The 27465-nt window shown below is 36.6% G+C and overlaps 1 protein-coding gene across 2 annotated transcripts in view; it reads right to left on the bottom strand.

The window, feature by feature from the left end:
• The window catches only part of DISC1 (DISC1 scaffold protein), a 190305-nt gene that overhangs the window by 87269 nt on the left and 75571 nt on the right, over positions 1-27465 (bottom strand). For both annotated transcript variants that reach the window (XR_004979961.1, XM_054514371.1), the window contains 3 exons: positions 24846-24900; positions 20329-20431; positions 9168-9356 (listed from right to left, as the gene is read on the bottom strand). Coding sequence is in view for 1 of the 2 variants with exons in the window: in XM_054514371.1 (XP_054370346.1) it covers positions 9168-9356; positions 20329-20431; positions 24846-24900 (347 nt within the window). In the remaining variant the exon portion in view is untranslated. The remainder of the gene's footprint in view (positions 1-9167; positions 9357-20328; positions 20432-24845; positions 24901-27465) is intronic.

Raw genomic sequence — 27465 nt, 5'->3', positions numbered from 1 at the left:
CAACAGGATTGTAACAGGAGCAGTGGTTACATCCCACCTTGTACAAGGAAACTGCGGCCCAAGTCAACTGAAACATCAGCAAACTGCCTCTGTTCCTGTTCAAGCAAGAGCAGAAATCAAATTGAAGGACACGGAGTTCCAGCTCCTAACTGCAGGCATTAGTAATCCCTCTGTTCTCTGCCTTTCTCTGCCTTTTGTTTATGTCTCCAAGGACAGAGAAAGAAAATTCTTGGGTGAAAACTTTCAGTTCCTGAACCAGAGATGGAAGGTACTTAACTCTGCTCTAAATAATAAGATTTCCATTGCCTCAGAGTAATCAGTTAGGATTTAATGGAAGTACAGAAAAAGACTAAAAGCTTAGAGAAGATGTAAATACATTTTCTTTGGGGAATCAAAGTCAGAAAAAAAATCTCTTTCTTCCATTTAAATTCTCTGTATTTCTACTTGTCTATATTGGTAAAAGGTGTAAATTGGAAGAGGTTTTCTATTGTAGAGACTTCTTTACCATAATACATGAAGCATTAAATTAATTTTAGAGAAAAACACAGCTCTTCTAGAAAGGATTAGAATTTTCAGTAGGTTTTTTCTGGATTTATCATCAGGTATTATACTCCCCCACCTTTTGCTAAATATTATCCATTACTCCAGATTTAGTTATACTTCTGCATATCTGTGGGTATTAAGCCTGCAAGCATGCATGGATTGCAATCACCCTGTGGTGACTGAAGGAACAAACTACACAGCAGACAGTAATTTCATTCACTTTAAAATAGTTAATTAAGTGAATACTCAGTCAAGGCTGGTAACGTCCATATTTTACAAAATCTTCTATAGAAACTTTCATTTAGGTTGTATCTTTACTATTGTATACCTCAAAGAAAACCTTAAACCAAAAAAAGCAAGAAAGAATGAGGCAGAAATGACATCTGAGAATCTGAAGGAACAAAAACTGGAGGAAAAAATCCCGTATTTCATGAGGGACACCTTGTATTCCAAATGGAATTGTATTTATTGGGGTTTATTTTGCTTAGATGTACATAATTTTAGATGCTATATCTGAATATTGCCAGTCTAAATGAAAGTAAAGATGAAAGGCAATGTCTGAGAAAAAGAAGTTTCTGACTTCAGTCAGTAAGATAGATTTACCAATAATGCAAGGAGGTGTAATTCTTTATAAATTGCATGCATTTATGCAAGCATAGAATTAGATTTGTACACTGTAACTTGAGAACACCGTAAAAACTCTCAGACGAAAATTTTTGTGTGGAGAGGTACTAAGTGATAAAATTTTGAACCAAAATACACACATCTGAAAAACATCTGCAATTAAAAGGTTAAACAGTATCTTCACTCTGCTTCTGCTGCAGTATACTCTTCATCTAGCACATCAATTTTATGTCAGTGATCCCAGATGACCCAAACCAACATTTTCTTGCTTACAGCTAGAAAATTAAATAAAATCAAAAACATTAACTGAATATAAAATACTTTACTAATTTTATCTTCAATTTGCAGAAAGTCTGAATATTTGAAAGGCTAACTGCTTGAGATTGCTTTCACTGAGTACTACTTGAAAACAAATTAACACTATTTCTTAAATATTCTATCCATCTCTGTACTTATCCTCAAGAGAAACTAAATGAGGCAAAGTATCCTAATGAGCCCTTTGCACATTTCTGGGACCTGAAAATATCATGAAATGTTGATATAACTTGAACAACATTAAAAAAAAAACAACAAAATAACAACAACACACACACACAAAAACCCCTAATTTAAAGAAAAAGAGAAGCAAAACCATGCTGTATGACACAGAGAACAAAACCCAAAACGAACATAACTTAAACCTGTGAATGGCAGATCAACTGTTCATTGACTTTTCCAATAAAACTTGAGGTTTTTAAGTTTTCATACTTCCAAAATATATACAGCCAGTACCTGTATGTAATGGCAAAATTAACAGAAACACAAAATCAATTCCCCAAGTGCCTCCTTGTGAGACAAGGAAAGCAGTATTTACCTTTCTTTGCAAAATAATTTCATCCTATCTGCTAAGTGTCACTCCATGTCACCACTTGTCTTGGTCCTCTTCTGAGCACCCCACCACCAGGCCCACAAACAGGCCTTTCTTCCTGCCTCTGAGCAACTCATCAGACACAACATCTTCCTCACAAAACTGGAATTCTCTTAATATTACATTAAGAACAGCAGCTATATATTTATCAGGAAGAGAGTTACAAATTTCCTAGCATGATATATCTGAACTCCAGAAGTGGCAAACTAAAGAGCGCTTGTTGGTTGTCACCAGGGCTAGTGTCATGCTAAAGGAGTTTTAATTACATTTGGGAACCTGCTCTATCTGGCCAATGATATCTGTTTTTTCTCTCTTTCTTAATCCTAGCTTTCTGGCATCTTAGCATCTCATTCTTTTTCAAACCAGCTATAGCCATTACAAAAAAAAAACAACAATGTGAATTTTCAATCTGAGCCCAGCACCTCAGAAGATGCAGCTACAAAACCAGAATCGAATGAAGAATGATTAAAATTGGTGGTATGCATTTCCACATTTATTCCAGATTTCACTCATCTGTGTTGCTTCTTCCTACTTATTCTGCTGCATTGCTGTCAGCTGAAGAAGCTGAGCTAAAAAGCTGAGCAGTGCAGAAACCTGGAGCATAGACGGCAAACCAGAATAATTTGATACGACGCCCACTCCAAAAGTCTAATGCACCATGCATATAGCTGGCAGCAGCATTTCAGATGTAAAGGAATAAGTTGCCTTTACAGAATTTTCTGTCTGCTTGTTTGCCTGCACACCAGCACAATAAAGTGTCCACACTGCATTATAGGCAGGAGGTTGCCCTTCTCCCATTGCAGTAGGAAGCTGTTCAGTGACACTATTCACCACCAGATTGTACTTCCATGACTACAACAGAGCCACTCTGTATTTCTGTGGCCTTAAACTTACAAAACTTTGATGTCTTTATGCTTATCCTAGTGGAAGATGACATCATATTCCCTGAAGAGATCCAGCATTAAAACTTCAGCCCAAGCTTTATTCCTTGCACCTGGTAGATAACCACCTCTATGACTGCAGCATCAGTATTGGGTCATTTCAGGAGCTACTGTTCTGTAATTACCTCATACTGCTGTCCAAAAAGTATTACACAGGTACATAAAACATTTCAATATTGGTTATTGCCATCATATCTTGGAAGAAAGAGATAGAAGAGAAGCTCACCTTTGAGCATCAACAGAAAAATGCCCTGATCAAAGATCTCTACAGATATTGGCAGGCTTTGAACCAAGCTGCTTTCTCAGTTCAAGTTGCCTGAATATTTCATATTTTCTGCATTACACACATTTGCATCTAATTATACAGAAAGGCCAGATTAAACTTAGTACCTCCATTGCATTTATACAGACTAAACCTGTATGCTCCAAGTAAAAACAAAGTATTTTACATACTTAAATGAACAACACCAGACTAGATGACCTTTAAAATCACCATTATAAGAAACACAATTACAAGTGACTTAAGACATATGGCAAACTTAATTATGCTTAAACATACTGGCTTCCAATCTTTTCAATCATGACAAAAATTGATGTCTAAAATTAAAATGCATTTGAGATTTTAGTTACAGGATGTGTAACTAGCAGAATTTACTCTTTTTATGTTACTAAATTCTATTGATAGTGTTTATCAAAAAAATAAACAACATAACAAAAAACCCTTTCACTACTTATAGTTAAATACTACTTAACAAAGATGATGAGGATGATTTTGTGGAAGCATGACGTGGAATGAAAATCGTAAGTCTGAATTTCATCCTCAAAGCTTGGTAGCAACTTGAAATGCAGTTACTCCCATTACAGAATTATAAGACCAAAAGATGTATATGTGTATACTTTAATTCTAAGATCCCAGGTGCTTTAAAATGAGCCAAGAAAATGAGACCAATGCTCACAATCAGTGAAACACAAATAAGCACAGAGTAAGCATAAGAATGCAAGTCCATGCAAATACAGGAACGCCAATTTTTCAAATGAAACAGCAGAGAGAATACTAATGAGCAGAGAGGGTAACTACTCATGCTGTATTTGCCCAAGACAACACAAAAGGAGCTCTGCAAGACTGAGCTTTTTGGGGGGTATGCTGTTGCTGTTGTTTTATCCTTTTGGTTTTCTATGTGGATATGATTTTTCCACACTGCCCAACAAAAGGCTGCCAAGTGCTACTCTGGAGCACCAACTGAACATCAGCTCAGAGTAAAGGATGCTACCAGCTACACTGCCAGTCCATCCCTGCATCACCAAGGGTTTTACACCTTCTGTGAAAGCTAAACAGAGGGACAACTGGCTAAATCCTGCAGGACCACTGTCTGAGTAGAGATGGCCATAGACATAAGCAATAAGCCATTCAATTGCACCACTCACTTTAGTGACAACAAGCATTTCATAAAGGTGTGACAAGCAGAACTTAATGACCTTGCCCAGATTAGAAGTAGAGATACAAAAAGACTCAGAGAAGCTTCTTCTCCCTCATGGAAGCCCATCTGTTACACACTATGTGGGCTCTCCTTTAATGATTTATTTAAACAGAAGCAATCAAAAGGTTCAGCTCTTCACTTTAGAATCACATAATTGCTCAGACAGAGGATGAACTATAGAAACAATATGGAAAGCCTGTTTGGTGAAGAAAAACTATCACTGAGGAAGAACATTAAAACCACCACCTGAAAAATCAGTTAAAAAAACATGGAATCATTCTGGTTATGCCATAGGCACGTGAGTTTATGTCATACTTAGTTGGTATTTTTTGCAACACTTAAAAATGGTGTAAAATTGTTAATAATCTTTAGACAGCTTCAAATAGTATTCCAAACACCAGTTAGGAAGAAAAATAGAGACGCTTTTGTATTAAAGCTATCATTAAAACAAATATTTAAACAAACAAAAAAGGTAGGTTTCTTAGAGCAAAGTACACTGCATGTGTTTCTATTGTAAGACTTTCTGTGTTGCATCTATCAGAATAAAAATGTCTTTGAAATAGAATAAGACTGCTTTGTAGCAAATGGTCATTAACACTTTGATAAATCACATCCTACACAATTGTATATGAAGCACAGAACCTTCTTTTCATAAATATTTCAGTATACAATAGTGAGTATTACATTAAGCAGCACCACTAGTGGTTTCTGCTGTCCACACAATATTAAGTTTCAGACTAATTAATTGCATCCTTCACAACAGTCAAATGTTCAGCTTTTGGAACAATGACTATAAAAATAGCAGAATTTTTATTATTCTTTGAAGTACATTCTGAACATATTTATTCCTAATTAGAATTCTAAAGCCAAAACATTGGGGTTTATTTTCTTTTTAATAAAGCAGATTAAGAAAATGAACTCCAATAGGTTTTTCTCCTGTTAAAAGGACAAAACACTGCGAGATATTCCGTGCAAGCATGCAGAGCGTGTGTGTTGAACAAAAGAAAGTAAAACTGAGTGTGATATAGAAATTTCCCAAGCTTCTCAAGAAACCCCTCTGCTACATCTAGTTTGTTGTTTAATAAACCTATCTGTTCAATTCCAGAAATTGAACTGTACAAGCAGACTGGTAAGAGCTTTCAGACTTACACTAGCAATTTCTAAGACAATAAAAGTCAAGGATGGAAACAAGAATTGAACAGAGAGACTGAAATATCAGCCTTCAAACAGTAGTTTGGGTTTTGGTGTTTTTTAAAAGGGTTACAAAGCTATTTTCATGTGCATGAAAGCCTTTATTTTATATTTCCTCTAGAAATTAATGCAGTATAGAAATTCTACTTAACATGACTTGGCAAGCACAACCTAGCAATTAGCTCAGGAAGCACGGTGTCCCCTAGCTGTGTGTGTACACACATTACTTACAGGAGGTGCTTTCCCAAAAGTGTAATAGGGGCAGAAAAAGGCTGAGAGCAGCCAGGAAAAAACTCAGCAGACGAGACAGGAAAACTTGCCCATCAGTACTGGTGATGAGGAAATCACAACAAGAGGGTAGGTTTCATTTCCAGCCCTGGGTTACAAATGCCAATCAACCCAAGCCAGGATTTATACGCACAATCCAACAGTTTGGCAGACAGGCAAGTAATTAGGCTTCACTTGTCTGGAACACAAGTTTGGTTGTTTGGGGCTGTAAAATCACTTCTCTTCTTTGCCATAACAGATCCTTCTGACTTTATAAGACAGGTCTGCTCAATGACCAAGCACAAGATCTTCAGCAATTTCCCCAGAACCATCATGTCTGTGGTCCAGAAGAATATAAAGCTCACACAGAATCAACAGCACCGCTTGGTTTCACATGTTTATTGCAAGGATTGATTCAATCAGGATTGATGCTAGACTACCTGGGAAACTGTTTCACCACCATTCCAGGTAAAATTACATGACCCCTACATCTCTGGATTTCCTATTGTAAAGTGGCAATAAAAGTTGATCACTTTTATAGCAGCATTTTGATGGCCTCAGAAGAAAGTCAATGTCTAAAGGGCAAGTTAGTACTATTCATCCTAAAATGCTAATACTTAGTGTTGCTTGTCAATGCTTCTATTATCCAACATGAAAAGCATATTTTTTAGCATCTCTAAAAATATGAAAGGATTTTTTTGTCAAATTCCCTTCATAGAGAGCACTGACAGCTCTCAGTGCAGTAAGCCAAGCCTGATTTTTGCACTACATCTGCAATATCTTTTATACTTGGGCAGCTGGCACAGAGTGAGAAAATTCATTAACATGCTAATGATGTGTCCTATTTAAAATTCCAGCTCTGATTATTGTGTGATTAAGTCTCTTCCCTTGACGTCTGCTTCCTTATATCTGCATTACTGTGAAAAATCAACAGTTATTAATGAAATAAAAAATAGGTGACCAATTTATATACAAGATAAAGACAAACACACACACATATTTTAGCATTTAATTTTTTTGTCTAATGTTTTCCATACAAAAGAATATTAAGTTCAGTTAAAAAAAAAATCAAAGTTTTCAAGAAGCTCACAGGCACAAAACAACAATTCAAGTGCCAGATGACACAGAAATAGACACGTATAGGACCTAACCCTAATCTAGTGCACAGTTGGGCAGGAACTGAAGAGAACAGAAGAAAAGGCAGAATTGCCTTTCTCTGCAGCAACACAGATTTTATTGGCATACATGAAACACCAGGCCTAGGGCTGTGATGCAAGTCAGGTTAGCTGCCCCAACTCAAATCACACCTTTCACAGTGCAGACAAAGCCAACACAATTACCTCCAGTTCTTTCAAACAACAGCAAAAACAAATGGCAAAAAATTGTATTCCAATTCTTTATGCTTTATTCTATAAACATATAAGTGCTGTGCAAAATAACACTGTTCCATAAAGGTGGCCTCTTTTCCTCAAGACACCATCTGCATACTGTTTTCCAGAGAGTAACTGAAAGCTTACATTCAGTTAAATGTGTTGGTATCAAACCCATGCCAGTGTTCTCAAATATTTTCATTTTTTAAAGGAGAAAATAGGGTTCATCACATGTACAGGAGGCAGGGAGGATGAAAAGGGAAGATGTCAGGTTTCGATTTATGTATCTCTAACTAGCATCTGCTTGACAGTATTTTATTTTAACACAAGGATAAATTTCTCCTTATACCTACAGAATCACAGTAAATTAAAGGAAAATCTACAGAGTAAACACCCAGTATCTTGAAATTTATTGTCACCAATTGTGGGACACTAGAGGTCAGATAAAGAAGCTATCTCCTTTCAGCTGTATAAATGCAAAAGGGAAAAAAAGAGTCTATGATCTTATACCATTTCTGTTGCTTCAGCAAGCGTCTTGCACAGGCTTGATTTAAAACCTCACTAAATTAAACACAAATGAGAATGTACATGTATATTATAGGAAGTTTAATTGTCCTAAAATAAAAGAGAAACAAAATGGGCTGTTTAGAAGGTCAGAATCCTTTTCAACTCTCTTGAAAATCCAGGAAAGAAGTAGCACTGCCTGATGCGCATTTATGGGTTTTTATCACAATACACTAAATTTGAGGAATAATTTGTTAAAATTTAATCTAGATTCTAGAAAAGCAAGTTCTTATCTAGAATTGTGTGTGTATATATATTATTCTTTGCATTTTTAAAACATTGTCTTAGATTTATCCAGCTGCCTACAAATCTTTTTGTTTCTAAGATAGCTCTGCTTATTTGCTTGCCTTTGAAGAAGCTTCATATGCTTCTAAAACAGATGCACCTTCCTGTCTCCACCCAGCCTACTGCTCATAAGATCCTGAAAAACGAAAGGCATTTCAAAATCCTAAAGCTTTAAAGTAGCTCTCAGGATTGTATTTAGTTCAGAGATAATTACAGTAACTGTACATTTGTAGTCAATCAAATGTTACTGAGCCTTTTCACTTAAGCAAGCAGCAAGGCCATTTTATCTGCTTCAATTCCAGGAGTGAGTACAGCAGGCAAGAGAGTAAGTCAAGTCTAGGAATGACTTTGCTGTTTGATAATTTGTCACTACCTTTCCCAGTAATCACAGACAACCTCCCCAATTCCACCATGACACTACAACCCAAGCACACTGCTCATTGTTGTGTGAGAGCAGCACTTGGCAAGTTGTTTAAACTCCCCCTCAAACACAAGTTTACTATGAGAATTCTTGCTTTCAGAATCAAGTCTGATTCTGAAAGTCTCTTGCACCCCATACATTCATACCCACCACCAAATGTGCCATATATGTATGCACTAAACATTTGGTTTTATATACCAAACATGTTCCTATTGTCACAGCCAGACACATCTACTGATTCTGCATAAGGACTTCGTGTTCCACTGTATGGGGCACAAGCACAGCCCCATCATCACTGTGACAAAAATGGGCTTAGAAAAGAAAGGCTTTGAGAACTGGGCTAAGACAGATTTTTTAGAGTGGTATATTGCTGGGGTATCCCCTGTTCCTCATGGCCCCCCCAACTCTGGGGGGAGGATGAGAGGATATTGAACATACTGCTTCTCTAGGTCATTGCCAGACTTTCTTCAGGACAATCAGTATGTTTTGTGAAATGCAGAATGATTCATCAAACCCAGCACATCCTCAGGAGTTCAGGTCAGAGCAAAAAGCTGTAACAATCTGTAAACTACTCACCAAAGGCAGTCTCTCCTTGTTCAAGTTCTTGTTTCAGTCTGGTGTAATCATCTTTAATTCTCTCTAATTTTCGCGTATTTCTGGCACTCAGAACCAACAGTTCATTGAGAAGTCCTTCCAGTCCCTCTTTCTCAGATGTTAATGATCTTATTTCTTCTGCAAGATCTCTTGCAGTGCCAAAATTACTTCCTGCATGTTTCGTGGGGGCAGGGGAAGAAAGAGGAAAAAGACAATGAGACAGACACTTGCAACATCAGTAGCTCACACAGCAATCCTGGAAAATTAGGCAATTATACTTCCCAACAGTAAGTGAAAGGGAAAAAAAAAAAAAGAAAAACTGCTTTGCAAGCATCATATCATTAATATTACAAGAATAATAATTGTAGCTGATTTAACCTTACACACACAGAGAAATGGTATTTTCTTTAATTATTGATACTATTTACAGTTTTTCAGGAAACCTGTTCCTTAGGGTTCAAATAATGTCACACTGTAATTCAATGATTGTTGCAGTGTGACCTATCAGACCATTTTCTTCTTTTGGAGGACCCCTCAACACACAGTACATTTCAAATAGAGGCCATCAACCTGCTGGACCCTGAAGTATTTCCTCCCTGAACAAAGCAGCCCTGCGCTGGTTTTAGTAACAAGCACCAAAGGTTGTTTATGAATGACACATTGCATTTCTTAAATGGCCTGCACCTCAAGCAAAGACCATGGGGAGATGTTCTTCTCAGAGAATCCATTCAGAAGTCACAACCCTCCACTCTGTCTCTCCCTGAAGAATGAAATGTCACAGACAGGTGGAATGCCCTTGGCAGCACCAGCTTACACTATTCTGGAGTTTTTAAAAATGTCTGCTTCCTTTGGACAGGGATACAGAGTAAAAAGTTCAACTCCCAAGTGGTTTAGAGTGTAGCCTAGTAACATTTATCCACTTAACTGTTCTGAAAACCACTTTTATAAGCAGCTGGAGAGGAATGTTTCCTTACTTTGCAAAGAAGTCTTTTGTAATAAATAGAAAATGACAGTGAGATACTCAGCCATTAAATTATTTTAAATAGCAGTATAGTAACAGTGCTACATTTACATAACTGTACCAGAATAATTTTAATGATTGAGATACTTGGCTGGGGGGAAAAAAACCAAACCAAAATATACACATAAAAACTAAACCCCACCACCACACTTCAAGCTAAAGAATTCTTGATAAAAATAATTTTCATATAGAATTGCCCAATAAAAGAAAGAAAATCTTTAGCATAGGGCTTAAGCTGTGATATCATCCTAAATTAGCAAAAATTTGGTGATATGATCTAATAAGTAAAGGTATTTAGTAAGTAAAGGCACTTAGAAGATTTAGCCTTGAAGCAAATATCAACATAAAACAAATCCAGTCACACAAATGTCTCATCAGCTTCTGAGGTATGTGTAATGACTTTAGACTCCTGAAATCACTTTATAATTCCACCAGCATTATTCAGATGTAAGGGTTTCTTTTTGGTTTTGTTTACACAATATGATACACTGTTGCTTAGACACAACAGATCAATTGAAAAGTTTATTTTCAAATATTACCATACAATCCAAACAATCAAATCCACATCAGAATATCCTGAATTATGGCATTACATCTTTTTGACTGGGAGTCGAAGTGTTGGTCACAAAGCCTTAAAAGAGAACACTTTGCCTGCTGCTCGGTTTCTTCAAGACAAGGAAGCAAGAACAGGATGCAAGTGTTTACACTGGTCAGAAGATGGCAAACCACCACCAGCAGCTGCCAGGAGAGGTTTTATTCCTCCAGAATGCCAGAAAGAACAGGAGCACTTCCACCAAACACCCACAGCCATTCTCCTGGAGCAAAGGCGCTGTTGCAAACTCAAGTGGCTCTATGAGGGCAGGTGTACCAAAGGGAGGCTTGCACTTACCAAAATTTTGGAAAATAGTTTATCAAATAACTCAGGTTTAAAGACTGAACATTGCTAAGCATGGTAGTCTTGCTTTGCATTTGGTTTTTTGGTGGTTTCTTTAGTCCCAAGGCTATGATAGTTTCATCCAACCTCTTCCTCATTTAAAGGTGACATTTTCTTGTTTCCTTTTAACAGACTGAAAGTCCTTCATTTCTAAGTCCCAGCTAAAACCCTATTTTCCACTTCTGTCTTACAATTAAATAACTATAAACATGCTTTACAACTTGTAGGATCATATGGCTTACCAGAGCTTTACTGGGAAACAACAGCACAAATTTCATTACCCTAATTTGTCATGTTTCCAAACAGGCAAAACAAAGCAGCAAAATAAGCAAGACAAAATCAATTGGAAAACTGGCAAATATTCAGATTATTCTAAGGTATCAAGACTTGAGTCCACCTTTATCCACATGAACTCATCCCAAGCATCAAAGCACAGGAGCCTTAATAAAACATGAAGGTGAGAAAATCTTCATTAGAATCTGGAGCCTGCTGTTACATTTCAGAGGGCAGCAAGGAAAAAGGTATGATATTGCATATGAAAGTTTTATACATACTGAATGGATCTGAATTCCCAGAGGAGAAGTTTATATCAAAACTGAGGCTATAAGGAAATGGCACCAGATACAAAGCCAAAAGCCAAAGACACCCTACCTGCTGCAGCTTCCCATGACAGCAAAAATGTCTGTAAGTCTGCAGTGAAAATTTAGAAGAACATACAAAAACACAGGCATTACAAGTACCATTATCAGTGAGCTCTGACCTCAGTCCCAGTAACAAAAGTAACTGCTTTCTACATGCCATAAGAAGGTTGATTTAAAAATTAATATATAATCCATAGCTGCCAGCATTGAAAAACGCCCTCCTGGGCTGGTTTTTTTTTTATTGTTGTTGTTTTGCTGTGGTTTGTTTTTTTGTTATTGAGATGTCACATTGTATGCCATACAAACATTCTCAAGACATATGTCAAGATATTTTATTCTGCTAATGCTCTCAAAATGTTAAAACTCCTCTTTTTGATAATTTAATAATTGGTTTGCCTAAATGAACACAGTAGCTGTTACTTTGTCAACCACTGGGAGCCATATTTTACACAGCCATACCAGTGAGAGGGTTCTCATTGGCTGATATTAGTTAAGTCAGTCTAACTCTTCCCAGGAAACTCAAAAATCATGCAGCCAATAGGACTGCTCACTCAAAAAATACATACAGAGAAAACAAAGCTAAGGAATTAATAGTCTAAGATCAAAGCTGAGATTCTGATCTAAACCAGGACATGGGACAGAGATTCTGTGAAGGTGACTGAAGAGCAAGATGCTCCTTTTCCCGTCTTTCCTTCTGTCTCACAGTGATGCTTGCTACAGATGTGCAATTTTAGCCACTGCATCCACACCCATATAAACACACTGGGGGAAAACTGGGGCAGGAAACTTGCAGTAGCCAGTGCTCTGAACAGGTCATGCGCTTGCAGTGCACTGTCATGAGGAACTGAGTATGTACACTTCACTTTGAGGCACTGAACAGTACCATTACCTCAAAAGACAGCAACAAAAACATTTAAATCTTCCTTCTTAATCTTGCCCTCTGGGGCTCTCTCCTTCCATGCATCCTTCATCCTCTACAGAAAGTGACATCAGGGAAGCTCCAGCAGCTTGATGTGAATGCCAAAATACCAGCCAAATCAAGTACAACAACCCACACAGGAAAACTAGTAAAATTTTTTTTAAATCTCCAGGCAGAAAGTAGCTATAGAATCGGTTTTACTTAGTGTAAACATTAGTATATTTGCCTAATTTCCTCTATTCTTAAAATTTTGCTTGTATGGTTACAGCTAAATAGTACTCTGCACATCAAATATATTTTCAAGAGATTTAGCCACAAACTCATGCCCATTATAACACCTCATTGTCAGATTTTACTGTATTGGGCAGATTGTGGCCCATTTAGTAGTCTTGAAGTAAAATATCATGATTTTGATACCATTTGCCAGCAACAAATTGATTAAAAATACAGCTTGAAATCTATGCAGTTTTACCAAAAAACAAGAAATATGTTATTAATTAAACTTTTTAAAATATATTTCCCCCTTCAAAATATATGACAAAGTTAAGGGTCCACAAATTTTTTACTCACAGTTTTTCTCAAATTTATGGCAGAGGTTATGTACATTCATAGCTCGTATTATTTATACTTGAAGCAGAGAGAGAAGTCTAAGTCCCACTGAAAATATATATTCATTGTAGTACAAATAAAGGAGTAATTTTTTCATTAATAATAAAGCATATCTATTTGACACTAGCCTAAATGTAACAAGGAATAGACTGATCATTATTTATCATTATCTATAAATTAATTCTTCATATACTTACAGCACTACCTTTAATAATTCATAAGTGAAAATTTGCATTTTAGCTTAAGGCATTTGCCACCATATTATTTATCAATGGTAGTGGAATTCAAGGCTGAAAATCTTCCTCCCTGTGATTAATGAGGATACAAAGTGATTTCAACACCACAAAAGAAATTGAAGAAAATAAATATCATTCACCTACACACAAAGGAAAGGGAAAAAGCTAAAGACATGACAGAAATGTAAGATTCTGGAAGGACTGCCAGTATGTTTGCACCTCTGAAAAAATAAACTGCAAATGAGGGACAGTCTACCATCTCCTCAAACATTTTACAGAAATCCAGCACATTTGAATTGCAATTATTGTTTTTAAGCAATAACACATGTCAATGCTTTTATGAAGCATAACACAACTACATGATTGATATAATTCTGAAAGGTAAATGTCAGCTAGAAGAAGGTGAGAGACCCCACAGACATACATTTGGAGGAGCAATTCTCAGTGACAGAGTGCCTCTTGTACCTGCACTTAATCAGTCACCATGGAACAACTCAGGAATAATTAAAAAAAAAAAAAAGGGAGTGGTGGGGAGCCCAAATAAATAAACCCCAAAGTAATAACATTTCAAGTCAGTAGTAACAACGGAGAGAGATATCACTGTCCCCTTCCACAAGTGTTTTCTCTCATGCACCCCAGACCACAGCACAACCTTTCTGCAGGGTGATAGCACCTTCTCTTCACAGCTCTCCATCCAACATGTCTCCTTTGAGCACAAAACTACAGAAAAGAAGCAGCCAAAGAGATAACTTGAGCTTCTCTCCTGCTCCAGGGATAGCTGCTTAGGTAAGAGGAGTGAAAGAGAGTAAGTTGTTTCATGACTGACTTCTCCAACAGAAGAAAAGATTTTCTGCTGTCTGGTCACATATCATGCTGGAACTTCAGCTACAATGAATTACCCTTGAAGTTCACTGAAAGCCAGTAACATCCAGCAGTCTGACTTGAAAATGAGATAAAAAAGACAAAAAGCATAATGTCCTGGTTTCAGTTAATTTTCTTCTTAGCAGCTGGTACAGTGCTGTGTTTTGGATTTAGGCAGAGAATGATGTTGATAACACATTGATGGTTTTAGTTGTTGCTGAATGGTTGCTAGCCTAAAATCAAGGACATCTGAGTTTCCCATGCTCCACAAGCAAGCACACCAGGAGCTGGGAGGGAGCATGGCCAGGACAGCTGATCCAAACTGGACAAAGGGATATTCCATACCACAGAACATCATACTCAGCAAATGAACTGGGGGGAGGTGGGTGGGAGGGACCAACAGCTGCCTGGAAATGGGCTGGGCACTGGTCTATGGGTGGCAAGCATCACTTTATAGGTATTGTGAATCACTTGCCTGTCTTGGGATTTATGCCTCTCACTCTCCTTTTCATTACCATTATTATTGCTGTTATTTTTATCATTAGTACTATTATATTTTATTTTGCTTAAGTTATTAAACTGTTCTTATCTCAACCTGCAAGTTTTACTTTTTTTTTTTTTTTTTCCAATTCTCCTCCCCTACCGTGAGCAGAGAGAATGTCCACATTTGCTTCTGGTTGGGGACAAACCACAACGCAGAGCTGTCTGAAGTCTGAGGGACCATGTGAGTGTTGGTTTGGGGGACTCATTAGCATTATTTTTCAAACAAGTTAACAGGCATGCCAAAAAGTACACTGCTTGGTATTGGTATACATGGTGGCAAATTTTATTTCATGGAGTATAAAGTGAGTGCTGTGGGAAGACATGATCATACACAGCACTGAATGCTGGAACCAGACACTGCAATCGTGAAGTAGAATTAATCTGAATATGCCTCTGTTCCATCAAGCCAGGCTGCTACTGGAATCAAGAATAGGAAAGTGTGGAACCAGCTACATCATCTGACAAGATGCAGCCCTCTATCGGACTCCAATTCATCAAAAAACTGAGCCTTCATGAGAAGGCACAAAGGAGCATTGCTATTTTTGTCTCTACCTCAACCATTACCTCAATTCTCAGAAACAGAAAAGCTGAAGAGACCAGGAACACCGCTACCTTCCAGAGAAAAACAAGTTAAGAGCTGTACGCAGCACATCTGGGGAAGAACTCAACATCATACCAAGAGCTATGTGTCCATCCATACTTCTGAATGAAATGACAGACTACAGTAGGAGCATGAAAACGAGGCATCCACATTAACATAAACCAGATGGATGGCTGAAAGTGTCCTTCTGTCTGCACTGGCATCTTCCAGCCTGATGGCTCTGTCCCCTCTCTAACATACTTATTCCCAACAGGAATACTTAGCACCAAATCTGGAAAGCTGGGGGCTCTTTTTGTTACAGTTGGATCCATGCAGAATTTGCCCTAAATGAGCACCAAACAGCAGCCAAAGAGGCAGCAGCCCCAATATTAAGCTTTGTGAAATATGCTATCTTGTATTTATGTCATGTTATTTATAAAACTATGTTTTTACATTGACATAAGGAATTATATTATTATATATAATTATTGTACTGCTGGAAATCATCCCACAACATAATTTCCAAGCAGCTCCCACTTGCCAGTACTTAATGAAATAGAGGTAATGATATTTATAGGACCATGATACATGGTCTCTCACTGGTATAAAACAATTTAAAGATTTTTCAAACTTCAAGTCACCTCACTCTAACTTCTGCGTTTGGATCTAATCTGTGTTTTCAAAACCAGAAAGTTAACAACATGCATCTCAGGGATAAAAAACACAGTATTTCATTCATGCCTCCTTAGCTTCCCATTAATTCACTTTCTGGCTATCTAGTTCCATGCTAATATGCATTCTCAAGAGGAAAAAAAGTTCTCAAAGAGTCTATGAAAACATTGTAAAATGGACCTCCATAAACCTTTTTTATTCAAATATAGGAAAGAGATGAAACAGGACTAAAAATTCATTTTAGTCTGCATCTTCCTTCCTATTCCCAAATTATTTTCTCACTAAGGAAACAACAGAAACACACCATTTCTTACTATTTCCGCTTGTATAAAACAGATCAAAGTATGAAAATAATTTCAACAGTATTTCTACAGTTATGTTCACACTTGCTTAAACATCATCTTATTTGAATCTTTTTACCAGCTTCAAATTATTTAATTTGAAATTTATTCCCTAGAAAAGTTTCATGCTAAATAGTAACACAATACTGAAAGAAAGAACAGAGTATCAGTTACTGACACGTTCTTCCTATAACTGACTACAAAATTTTATGAGCACGTTAAGAGCCACTGTAAAAAGCAGCTGTTGGAAAAAATCACATGCAGGTTTCTAGGCACTGACATTAAAGTGTCTTTTTAATAATTAAAGAAAAATCTACTAGATGCTAAACTATAATAGTTCATCAATGAGAATTTACAAATGTGCATGTCAACAGTAACATTTCATGACATCAGGAGTACTTTTTAGCTATAATTACCTAAAGCTATTGACTTAATAACTGGAACAATATAGGATCCTTCTAATTATCTCTGGAGGAAAATTCTGGACTAGCATCTCCAGAGCATTAACCATTAGTTATTTGTCCCAACCGGCCAATCAGATGTAAGTGAGGTGTTGATACAAAGGTTCTGAACTGTAACCGTTGATAGAAATACTTCTTGAAATAAATATCATTCACCAACACACAAAGGAAAGGGAAAAAGCTAAAGAAATAGAACATGTAAGAATGGGCTTCTTTTCTTTTTCCCATAAGAAAGCTCACTGGATTTTAATTTAATTTATTTTATGGCCTTCAATAATCCAAATATTCACAAACTTTCTTTTTTCTCTTGCAAATTTAATTTTATACTTTTTCCCAGAATGAAATAATAGGAGGGAGAGGCATTTATATGCATAGTATTGTCTCTTATGTCTTTACAGTATCATTTATTATATAGCCTTAAATTCCATGGTGTTACATTGATAAGACTAATAGAACTTCTGCTTGCATTGCATTTATCATGGTATTTTCCTCTAAAAATAATAACAGCTATATTCTATATTTTTGGTGCAAATACGTCAATATTTTAAATCAATATATTTGTATTAGAAAGTACAGTCCATGTAGCAAATGAATGTTGTCTGAAGCTGTCAAAATAGCCATTAAAGGCTGAGGTATATCTCATGCTTTCCAAGTCATCACATCATTAAGCCACCACATATAAGCTCTGGAAGCTAATTTTAACTTAATAACTCTATTCTTTAGTTCATCTAATCAAACTTTTGGGAAAAAGTCCCAAAAAGTCCCAAAAAGTCCCTTTTTGCTTTGGCACTGTTCCAAGTCACTTAACTCTTACAGCTTCCTCAAGAAAAATGCTACTTTAATCAAAAATTATGTGAAAACTGTATAGAGAAAAACAGTTGTTCTCAGTATCCATTAGAATTCCATTGAAGAAACTGTCTGAATGAATTATCTAACTGCTACATAAGAAGTAACAGACATTTAACCCTGCCTGATATTCCCAAACTAAAAGAAAACACATAAATATGACCACTAAACTATATTATTACTGCATATTTACATATGCACACACTATAATTCTTTCTGAACTTCATGCTGGTCCAAGACTGTCCTTAAGTAATTGCATATTACCCAACTGAACATTCTTCCAACTCCTAACAATTGAGTATACCCAGGCTGTTCATTAACACTGCTGGCTGAGAGACCAGGGAATACAAACATAAAGTATCTTGCTTAAATCTTAGCCAGTATTTAGAAGGTTAAGACCTGCTTCTTAACTATGCTTTCCTTAAGAGGTGTCATTCATTTACTCCTAACACATGAATACAAAGAAACTAAAGCAATTTATCCTTCAGTGGACATTATCCACTGGTTTTGCCTTATAAAGTTAAAAAAAAACCAAACAACAAAAGACAACAACATAAGCCCCACTATTTTCATCTCTTATTTCCTCTTTCTTCTTCTGCATTTAACAAATCTTTTCTTCCTGATTTGCTTCTCAACTAGCAAGCTAGCTCCAACTCAATCTGCATTGTGGCTTTTCTGATTTTATTCACCTCATGCTCTAAGACTATTTCTGGTGTTTTCAGATTTTATTTTTTTTTTTACTTTCAGGTCTTCAGAGAAAAAAAATTTTTTTTTATTCTTGTATCTCCCCTGTATCCTCTGTATACAACTCTACATTTTACATAAACAAGTACCACCATGTTGACTAAATGTATCTGTATCTTACAATGAGGTAAAGAAATTACAGTGTCCACTGTCACCAAATTACCCTTCATCCTTGATTTTTAACCATGCCATGCAGAATTTTGCCTTAGTAACAAATTACAATTGTACCATTCACAGTCATTAAAATTCCCTGAAGCAAGAGTAAATGAAGAAACAGTGCTTTTATCAGCACAAACAAATTGCACTGATACTTCTTAAAAAGCATAGAAAGGCAGTCAAGGAATTGTAAAAAACAGTTTATAGAAAGAGCAGCATTAAATTGACTTTGGAATTCATTCCTGAAACAACCAACCTCTTTTAAGAGCTAACAAGTATAAAATGCTGTTATGAATGTTTTGGAAATGATCCTCAAGCTGTCATTCACTCTCTCCAAGTGTCAGACTGAGATACAGCTTTTCTGGCCAACTGCTGCCTACATGTAGTCTGTAGTTCCCACTGCATGTCCAGTTAATGGGCTGTTTTGTTCCCAAGCCATAAAACTCCTTTTCTGAAAGTAAGAAAGTCACCTACATTTAAACAGTCTAAGGGTAGAGAAGGACAATTGCCTGATTTACCTCTTACAGGCTGAGAGAAAAATAAAGAGGATTTCCATTTTAAAAAGGTATTATGAGAAGAAAGGAAATTGAGCATGCTCAGCACCAACACAGGATCTGGGCTTTAATTTCCTTTAAGACTTTGCTCAAGCCTCACATTATCCACTTCTGGCAAGCAAAACATGTGACTGCCCAAGGTTTCATTTTAAAATCATTTATGTGTGCAATATAGATTCTTATATATAATTGAAAAGGTAAATCACATACGGAGAGCTAAATCTCATCTTGACATGTATCAAAAATCTTTTAGCCTTTCTTTACTTGGTGTAACACTGGAAAACTCCTTGCACTCAAGTCCACATTTCCTTCTACTCAGCTTCTTCTCTGAGGCAGGTGTTTAGCAGAGAGACACCTACTGAAACATTTGCTGAAAAAGAAACCCCACCTCTTCCAACTTAAAAGAAAGGGCTGATTTGCCTTTTTTCCTTGGTGAACAGTGCAGTCATCCCAAGCAAGTAGCATGTAAGGCTGTTATGTATCACACTCTGTAATCACATTTCAGTAGTTTACTGGTTGTAAATAATATGCATGAGTGCTCCAAGGATGAAAATGCTCTTTTGCTGCCAACATTAGTTGTTTAATGATCTGAACAGCAGAAGCTGCCAATTATTGTATTCCGTTTTGAAGTGTCATTTAAAGCCAGACTTGTAATTATGATACCTTAGGTATACATTTACAATTTAGCTAGAGAGCTCCAAGAATTTAACTTGAGGAGTCGGGGAACAACTACTGATGATTATACATCAATTTCACCTATGGAAAAATACCATGTGTTTTGGATGTTAATGGTCTACCTCACAGCATCAGCTTTGCCAGTAGTTCCAAACTGTGGAGAGGGACCTGAAGTACCTTACACAAGGCATGGCATAGCCATAGTTTAGTTCTGCCAGGCTGGTCACGACTTCAAGGGCTCTACTCAAGCACATGAACAACTTTGTCTAACAAGTCTGTTATGAAGAGGTCAATAACTACTCTAACACATTCCTTAACACTGTTAATCCTTCTCATCACTTAAAACTTACCTGAAACAGCCAGCATTTTGGCTTCAAGTAGAGCTGGTAGTTGAGTCTCAATATCACTCACTTTCCTCCTCAAAGTACTGCAGAGTTTCTGACTTGTGCAAACCTAAATTGAAGCAGATGGCCATGATACAGAATTCATTCATGTAAAAGTATAAGGCAGTTGAAATGGGGCTTCAAATGTTCTCGGTTAACAGACATGACATAACATCCTGCAGCAAGGTAAAAAAGCTTAATAAAAAGTGATGTCTTTACAGAAACACCCAACATTGAATCAAAATGTCCAGGCTGTGCTGCACATTCTATTATTAAAACAGGGAATGGCATTAACATTAGCTACCTGCATGAGGGAGGACATGTTCCACTACTACATACATGAGGCTGCAGACAGAAGAATGGCCATTGTACAAATTCTGCACAATTTCAGTATTAATAATCATGCTTGAAGTGGAGCACAACTAAACCAGTATTTGGAGATTAAAATTCCATAACATACAATGTGCACTGATTTTTATACAAAATATACTATGCTCTGCATTTTAACTGAAAAAAGGCAACAAATTAGGCTGTATCAGCTTGATTCTGTACTTTGTTTAACATCAGGACAGAAATGACTAGGGTTCAGGTTTCTGACTTTCCTTGCTCTCTTTTTTATCTTTTTAAGTGGAGGTCCTTCAACAATCAATATGGTTTGGTATTGAAAACATGGAGAGAGGAAAAAATAGAGAAAAAAATAAAAAGGAAATTCAGCTTTTACTGAATTCTAATTTCACTGAAATTACATTTCAGTGTACATTGGCACCTCAGAAGGAGCTTATGCACCATGCAAAATTTATACAAGTCCCACATATTCAAAATATTGGGGTTTACTCCATATTGCATCATTGTGGAAGGAAAGGAAAATGAACAAACAAAAACCTTTCACTGAACCAAGGCAAATCCTTTGTTTTGGAGGCAGACGCCGAACACTTTCTTAAAATAGTAGCTGACACTTAAGAAAACATTGCATGCATTGGAACCACAACTAAAGCAATAGTCAAGACAGGCACAGGCCAGTTCTGAAATGATGTCACATGAAAGGCAATCTCCAGAGAGAAGTTTCCCTGCCTTCCTTCACTTTTATTTTTCCTTCCTCAAAAACAAGTGGCATGCTTATTAACAGAGGCACAGTTATCACTTCACTTTTTAAAGAGCAAAACTTTATAGTTCTAATGGTTTACCTGTTTGTCCAATTAAATTATAACAATATACAATAATATAATAATTTGTACATAACACTAGCTTTAAATCCTTTTAAATTAATAACACCCTCTTGCTTTGCTGAGATTATTTGTTAACTATAAATGGGTTAATTTTTTTTGAGTCAACAGAACTATCCTCCAGGCAGTAACTGTTATTTGTAAAGACTTCAGAGTCATCCTATTAATTTAAAAACACATATGGCTTCTGCACCTACTATAATTTTTTAATTCCCAGATATTTCAGTTTGTTTCAGCACCCCCTTCTAAGTGACTTACCAGCTAATTCAGTTAAAATGTTTTTAAAACCCCAAACCTGTCAGAGGTGAATAAACGTGCCTAAAAAACCCAAAGGCCATTTCTGTCTCCCATCTCCAAAATAAATCTGAAAGTTTTTAATGACTTCTTTCCAAGCAGTACTCTCTCTTTAGGGGCATTGAATGGCTCAGTGAATTGCAATTAGATGGGGAATCTTTCAGCTCCAGGAAAACTGCATGAATATATCCCATGCTGGTAATAAGTTAAAGTCATTATCACTAGACAGCTGTTTGGCAATTATGCAAAATAAGGTGGGATGTTTAATCAGTTTCTAGTGAGCACTGTCCACTTTTTAAGTCCCACTGTCAGAACAAAGCTTGCTGGCACTCTTTACTAATGGACCAAAATGCAGGGACCAGAGGCAGAAAGGCAGCCCCTCCAACTCAGAGATGATTCTTCTGGAACATGAGATAAGGAGGTTGCTGGGCCCCTGCTTGTATCAATGTCACATGTATTCTGTAGATAAATGAACAACATTAATCTTCAGACCTATCATATGGCATAGTTCAACAAAACTAAATGAGCAAGTGGGAAAGACAAAGTAATATCCCCTAAACTAATGGCACTGCTTCTGAGTTACATCAGGGCTACTCTCTAAGCTCCAATCCTTTTCATTTTTTATAATTATTGTATCTTCATAACAGATCCCATTATTCATTACAGTAGCTTATTCAGCCACTAAGGAAAGGTTATTTCTTAGCTAACAAAGATGGTGAACATTCACAGAGCCAGTGTCCTGGGCTCCCAGTGAACACCATCCTTCTCTAACCAGCCTGACTGCTCCCAGTGACCAGCTCTGCTGTGACTCACAGACCAACAAGCTCGAAGTCTAAATGTCTAAAAGTCTAAAAAATCTCATTCAGTTTCAGCAAAGTGTTTTTGCAGACAAGTATAACTGTATTTATTTTAAAATCCTCTTCAGTGGTTTCTGAGATTTTTTAAAGCAGGCTTTTTGGTTTTATTTAAAAAGGGCTCTTGTTTAGGAATATACCTCACAAATCTGCATTCAGAGTGAAATATTACTCAAAAAAGCAGTCTATCTGAAACCAGTAGGAAGCTGGTTAGCAAAGATATGAGGAATCAAGATGAAAAACAGCAAAATATCAAAGGCAAGTTTGCCCATTGTCATCCTCTTCCATCTTTCCAGCTTATGATCTTAATCTAAGCAGCAAAAACAGGGACAAGGACAGCAAGTAAAGCACTGGAATTGACTCTCCAATCATATCAAGAGAAAAGAAGTTTTGAGTAACCTTCACATTTCTTTAGAACAGCACCTTGGAAAAGATAAACAAATTCTGCTAACACTGCCTAAAGGAAGGAACAGTCTACCTGGTCTCCCACACATCACAATCTTGCCATTAGTGAAAGCAGATATTAATTTCTGCAGGAAGGTGGTGAATAAGGGGCAGCACTCCCTTCATTAGCAGGCAAAAATTAGCTTTTGCAGCCACAGCTGAAAACAGGAGAGACGAGGCAGAAAAGGCCATAGAAATGCCAGTGGCACAGGAGAAAAGGATAGACCTTTGACAAAGGAATGTTTTCCCCATACAATAAAAAGGTTTAAAAGACCAGCTCTATTTATTTTGAGATGAAAATAATAGGATGAGATGATATGAATAAACTAAATAGGAAATTATTTGGAGGAGTCTCACTACATGCTTCCTATTTATCTTCTATAACAAATAAAAGTAATCACATAGGACTGGAATAAAATTAAAATAGTATTTTATCTATTGAAAATTTAAAGAAAAAAAAATCCAAGCTGTGAACAACTACCTCACAGACTTCTCTACTGTAACCCAATGGCTTCAGCTGTTATTGAAAAAGTGTCTAGCTACTATGGTGATAAAATAAAATCTCATGAGACTTTTTCTGGGAAAATGGTAAATTCCATACCTTATGCTTTAGCTTGCAAATGGCTTGAAACAACACTTGAAACATCACTTTGAGCTACTTAAGGTCTCATTCATTTTAGTAGATGAGCTGTAGGTCAGTTACAATAATTTTCTTGACCCTTTATTCATAGTCATTTAAAAAATACAGAGGTAATCACTGTTATATTCTATATTAATTTTCCCAAGATGTGGGTATAAGCAAGGAATAGAGAAAATGAGCTCAAAATAAAGTGGAAGAGAAGGAACGAATGGTTATGAGATGCAGTCTTCAAATTATCTTTTCAACAGTGCACAGTCAAAGTGTTGGCCAAGACAATTAGGAAGTACAGATGATGAAATTTTTACTGATTTTGGTAACTGCTATTAGAGAAAACATGAAAAACAAGTCTATTTCAGAGTATAAATTCATTATTAATCAAAACCCAGAAATATTTTTCACTTCCTGTTTTATATAGATCTATGTGAATTGTCTACAGTAAATGGTTCTTTTTTTTCCTAGAGCATTCATGGAGCAACTGGGCCATTCTGAAATTAAACTTTAGTGTTCTATTTCTTGAAAGGAGCCCATGAAATAAGAAAGATAAAGGAAAAGAATTAACATTTCTAGTTAGAAACAAAAATTGTGCTAAATAAGCTATATCACTTTTCTTTGTATTTTTAAAGGGTATGAAAATGAGATTGCTAGCTAGATTATTAGTGAAATGGTGGGGAAAAGAGGTACTTCATTTATGTTCTTCCCTTCACACCAACAAAACCAGTTAGACAAGAAAGTAAGAGATTCTGTATTAACAGCCAAAGCATTCAGCTGTGACCATGGTTTCATGAAGCTGAGGAGTGTGTTTCTGAATAGAGAGATGTATCTGCTCTATCTGCTTCCTGAAGTATTATAATCCCTGTGGCCTGTTCAAACAAAAAGTTGGGGAGGGCTTTTCAGTGTATGTTTAAAAATATTTATGTGCAAAATCTTCTTAGAAGGAGCACCACAAAACCAACTTCCTAAAACAAAGGCAATATGCATGCTGTGATCTGCTTCTGTAAATATTCTGAAGAACTGAAAACATGTACTTACTTTGGCAGTAGTTTCTTTAATGGACATGCTATACATTTGTTCTTTCTCTTGAAGGCTAGAAGGAATTAAAATAAAATAGAATAAATAAATAAAATTAAAAAGTTAACTTCTTCTCAACATGGCCTGCTACACAAGACACATTTTTTTTCATATGGAAATAAAGTGTTAAGCTGACTCATACCAAGACAACAGAGTCAATATCAATACAAAAACTATGCTTCATTTCAGGGTTCCTAATGACTAACCAACATCACCTTGACAGTTCTTTATTAACAAGTATACAGATTTTACTTACCCTTTGAAGCACAATTATGATTATTTGTGTATTCATAATACCTAATGCAAACTGAGAAGTTCCCAGAAATGTCCAGGACTGGTGTTTTACTAGACTATCATCCAAAAACCTAACACAAAGGCATTTCTGACACAAAGAACTGGCAATTTACAACCCAGTTTTCAGCTCTACCAGAAAAAGTTCAACTACATTCACTTATTCTCACAGTAATTTTACATGAAATCCCAGTACTCAGTTTCTTTAGATCCATAAAAACCTACCAAATATTTTCACCAAATTGATGCAACAGTGGGCTGAAATTGAGGCACTACCCATGCTTATATGAACAAAATGAAAAGGTTTTTCCCATACATTAGAAGCATGGAGGTTTCCTACTTTTCTATTATCAGATCTAAAATAAACCTGTTCTTTTGGCTCTTGTAAATAAATCCACCATTTACATTTTTAACATGAAGTTCAAAAATCCAAGTAAATCAAACACCAGGAGTTAGGAGAGAGGTTTTTTTTTGCAATTTTTGCTTTAATACTCCCCTCTCTCTGACTTAGGAGGTGTACACTTTTTCTACATTGTTCAATTACTTTATCACACACTATTTTCTTTTCTATCAAACACCTCAGTTCTGTGTATGTGACAGTCAGCACACTCCATTAGCAGCCACTCAATTTTTCCTCATGCCTTATGTGTTATAAAAACTATTTATTTCATGACTTACCATTACTATTTTTTCCCAAACAAGAACTATAATGATATATTCTGAGCTTTTCTCTAGTGTTAGGCATTGAAATATCCAGACATATCAGACACATCACTGGATTTATTTCAGTGATGCTCCCGCATGACAAGGCAGTGCTGTATTAATTTTACAGGTGGAAGAAACAAAAGCCACGGTTATTCAGAAAGCACACTATGACTGAGCGCCTGTTTTGACATGCACACAGCTCCTGCTGCCTATGCATTCCTCCTCTGTATGCATTTCAGTTTTCTTTTGAGAACCTGCCCTGATTTTCCAAGCACAGCACTTCCTGAGCCCTAGTTCAAGAGTCAGCATTTTCACGAGCATGAATCCCAAAGCAGGTGAAGTTGAAGTTGCAAACAGCTATTGATCACCTACAGAAAGGCTGGTTGGACCATCCTGGCAAAATGCACACAGGAGTGAAATAGCCTCCTCAGAGGCAGAATTCAGAGTATCATTTAATCACACTAATGAGACACCTATTTGCATTGCTGTCCCTAATACCCTGCTTCAAGGAGCACACATCTTTCCTATTTACAGCCCAGTCAGGCCTGTCACCTCATTACCACCCCAGCACCTGTGCAATGAAACAATCAGAAATGCAGCTGCCTACCTATGTAAAAGTGTTTAATGACATTTCTCAGAGAGTCTCAAATGTCTCCCTTTTCTACAGCAATATATGTGCAAAACAAAGTATTGCTGGTGTGATGATGCCATTATCAGCTCCCTGCTTGCCTCTGGGCATGGCAGACAGAATGAACTATTTAGCCACTTCTTTTCTTATGCTTTGGAGCTCCCAGTGACTTTCAGCATCTCCCACAATTGGCATCTGAGCTGGTCAGGTTATGTAAAAAAAAAGATGGGCTTTGTGTACAGATGTCAAGGGGCAGCAGCAAGGCTGCAGTGTGTAATTGAATGAATACTGGGTGACTGACCCAATTGTACTGAAAATGCCTCATAAAATTAAACTCTAAAGACCCAGGCCATAATAAAATATAAAGTGCACTTTTAGCCAGAAGAACAACAGTATATAGATGGCAACTCTAACAAATATCTTCCATGTGCTCTTCCTCTCATCTGTTTCCTTTCCTCACAGAAAGCCCCCCTCAGGTTCATACATTTCACTGCTCTGCATAATTCACACAGCTAACAGGAAGAGAGATCAATTTTTAACCTCTTTTGAAGCAATGCATTCAAAACAGCATGGCAAACTAGGACCGAGTTGTCAAATCTGCATTGCTAACAAGGATGCACAAAGCCATGCAGACTTTCAGGACCAGGTGCTGAGTGGGGAAAAACATTCTCCCTATACCCAGATTTCTTTTTCATGAGTCTCTAACAAGTCACTAAAAAATAAATAAGGAATCAAATGCTGCCACTACAATGACAACAAAACTATGGCTTTAAGATAATTTTGTGGAACTACCGTTTTAATGGAATTTTATATTAATCTGACCTATATCAATAAAGGATATCATTAGTAAGTAATTCATTTGACCCAAGCTAGCGATAGCTGGATTAACCAGAAACTCAAATCTAAACATCTTTCTGTTACAGATACAGCATTCACACAGACTCTTACAAGTGCATT

Source organism: Molothrus ater, chromosome 3 (assembly GCF_012460135.2).
Source record: "Molothrus ater isolate BHLD 08-10-18 breed brown headed cowbird chromosome 3, BPBGC_Mater_1.1, whole genome shotgun sequence".
Classification (NCBI taxonomy): domain Eukaryota; kingdom Metazoa; phylum Chordata; class Aves; order Passeriformes; family Icteridae; genus Molothrus; species Molothrus ater.
The sequence above is the reverse complement of the archived record's forward strand: the minus strand, read 5'-3'. Positions and strand labels throughout refer to the sequence as shown.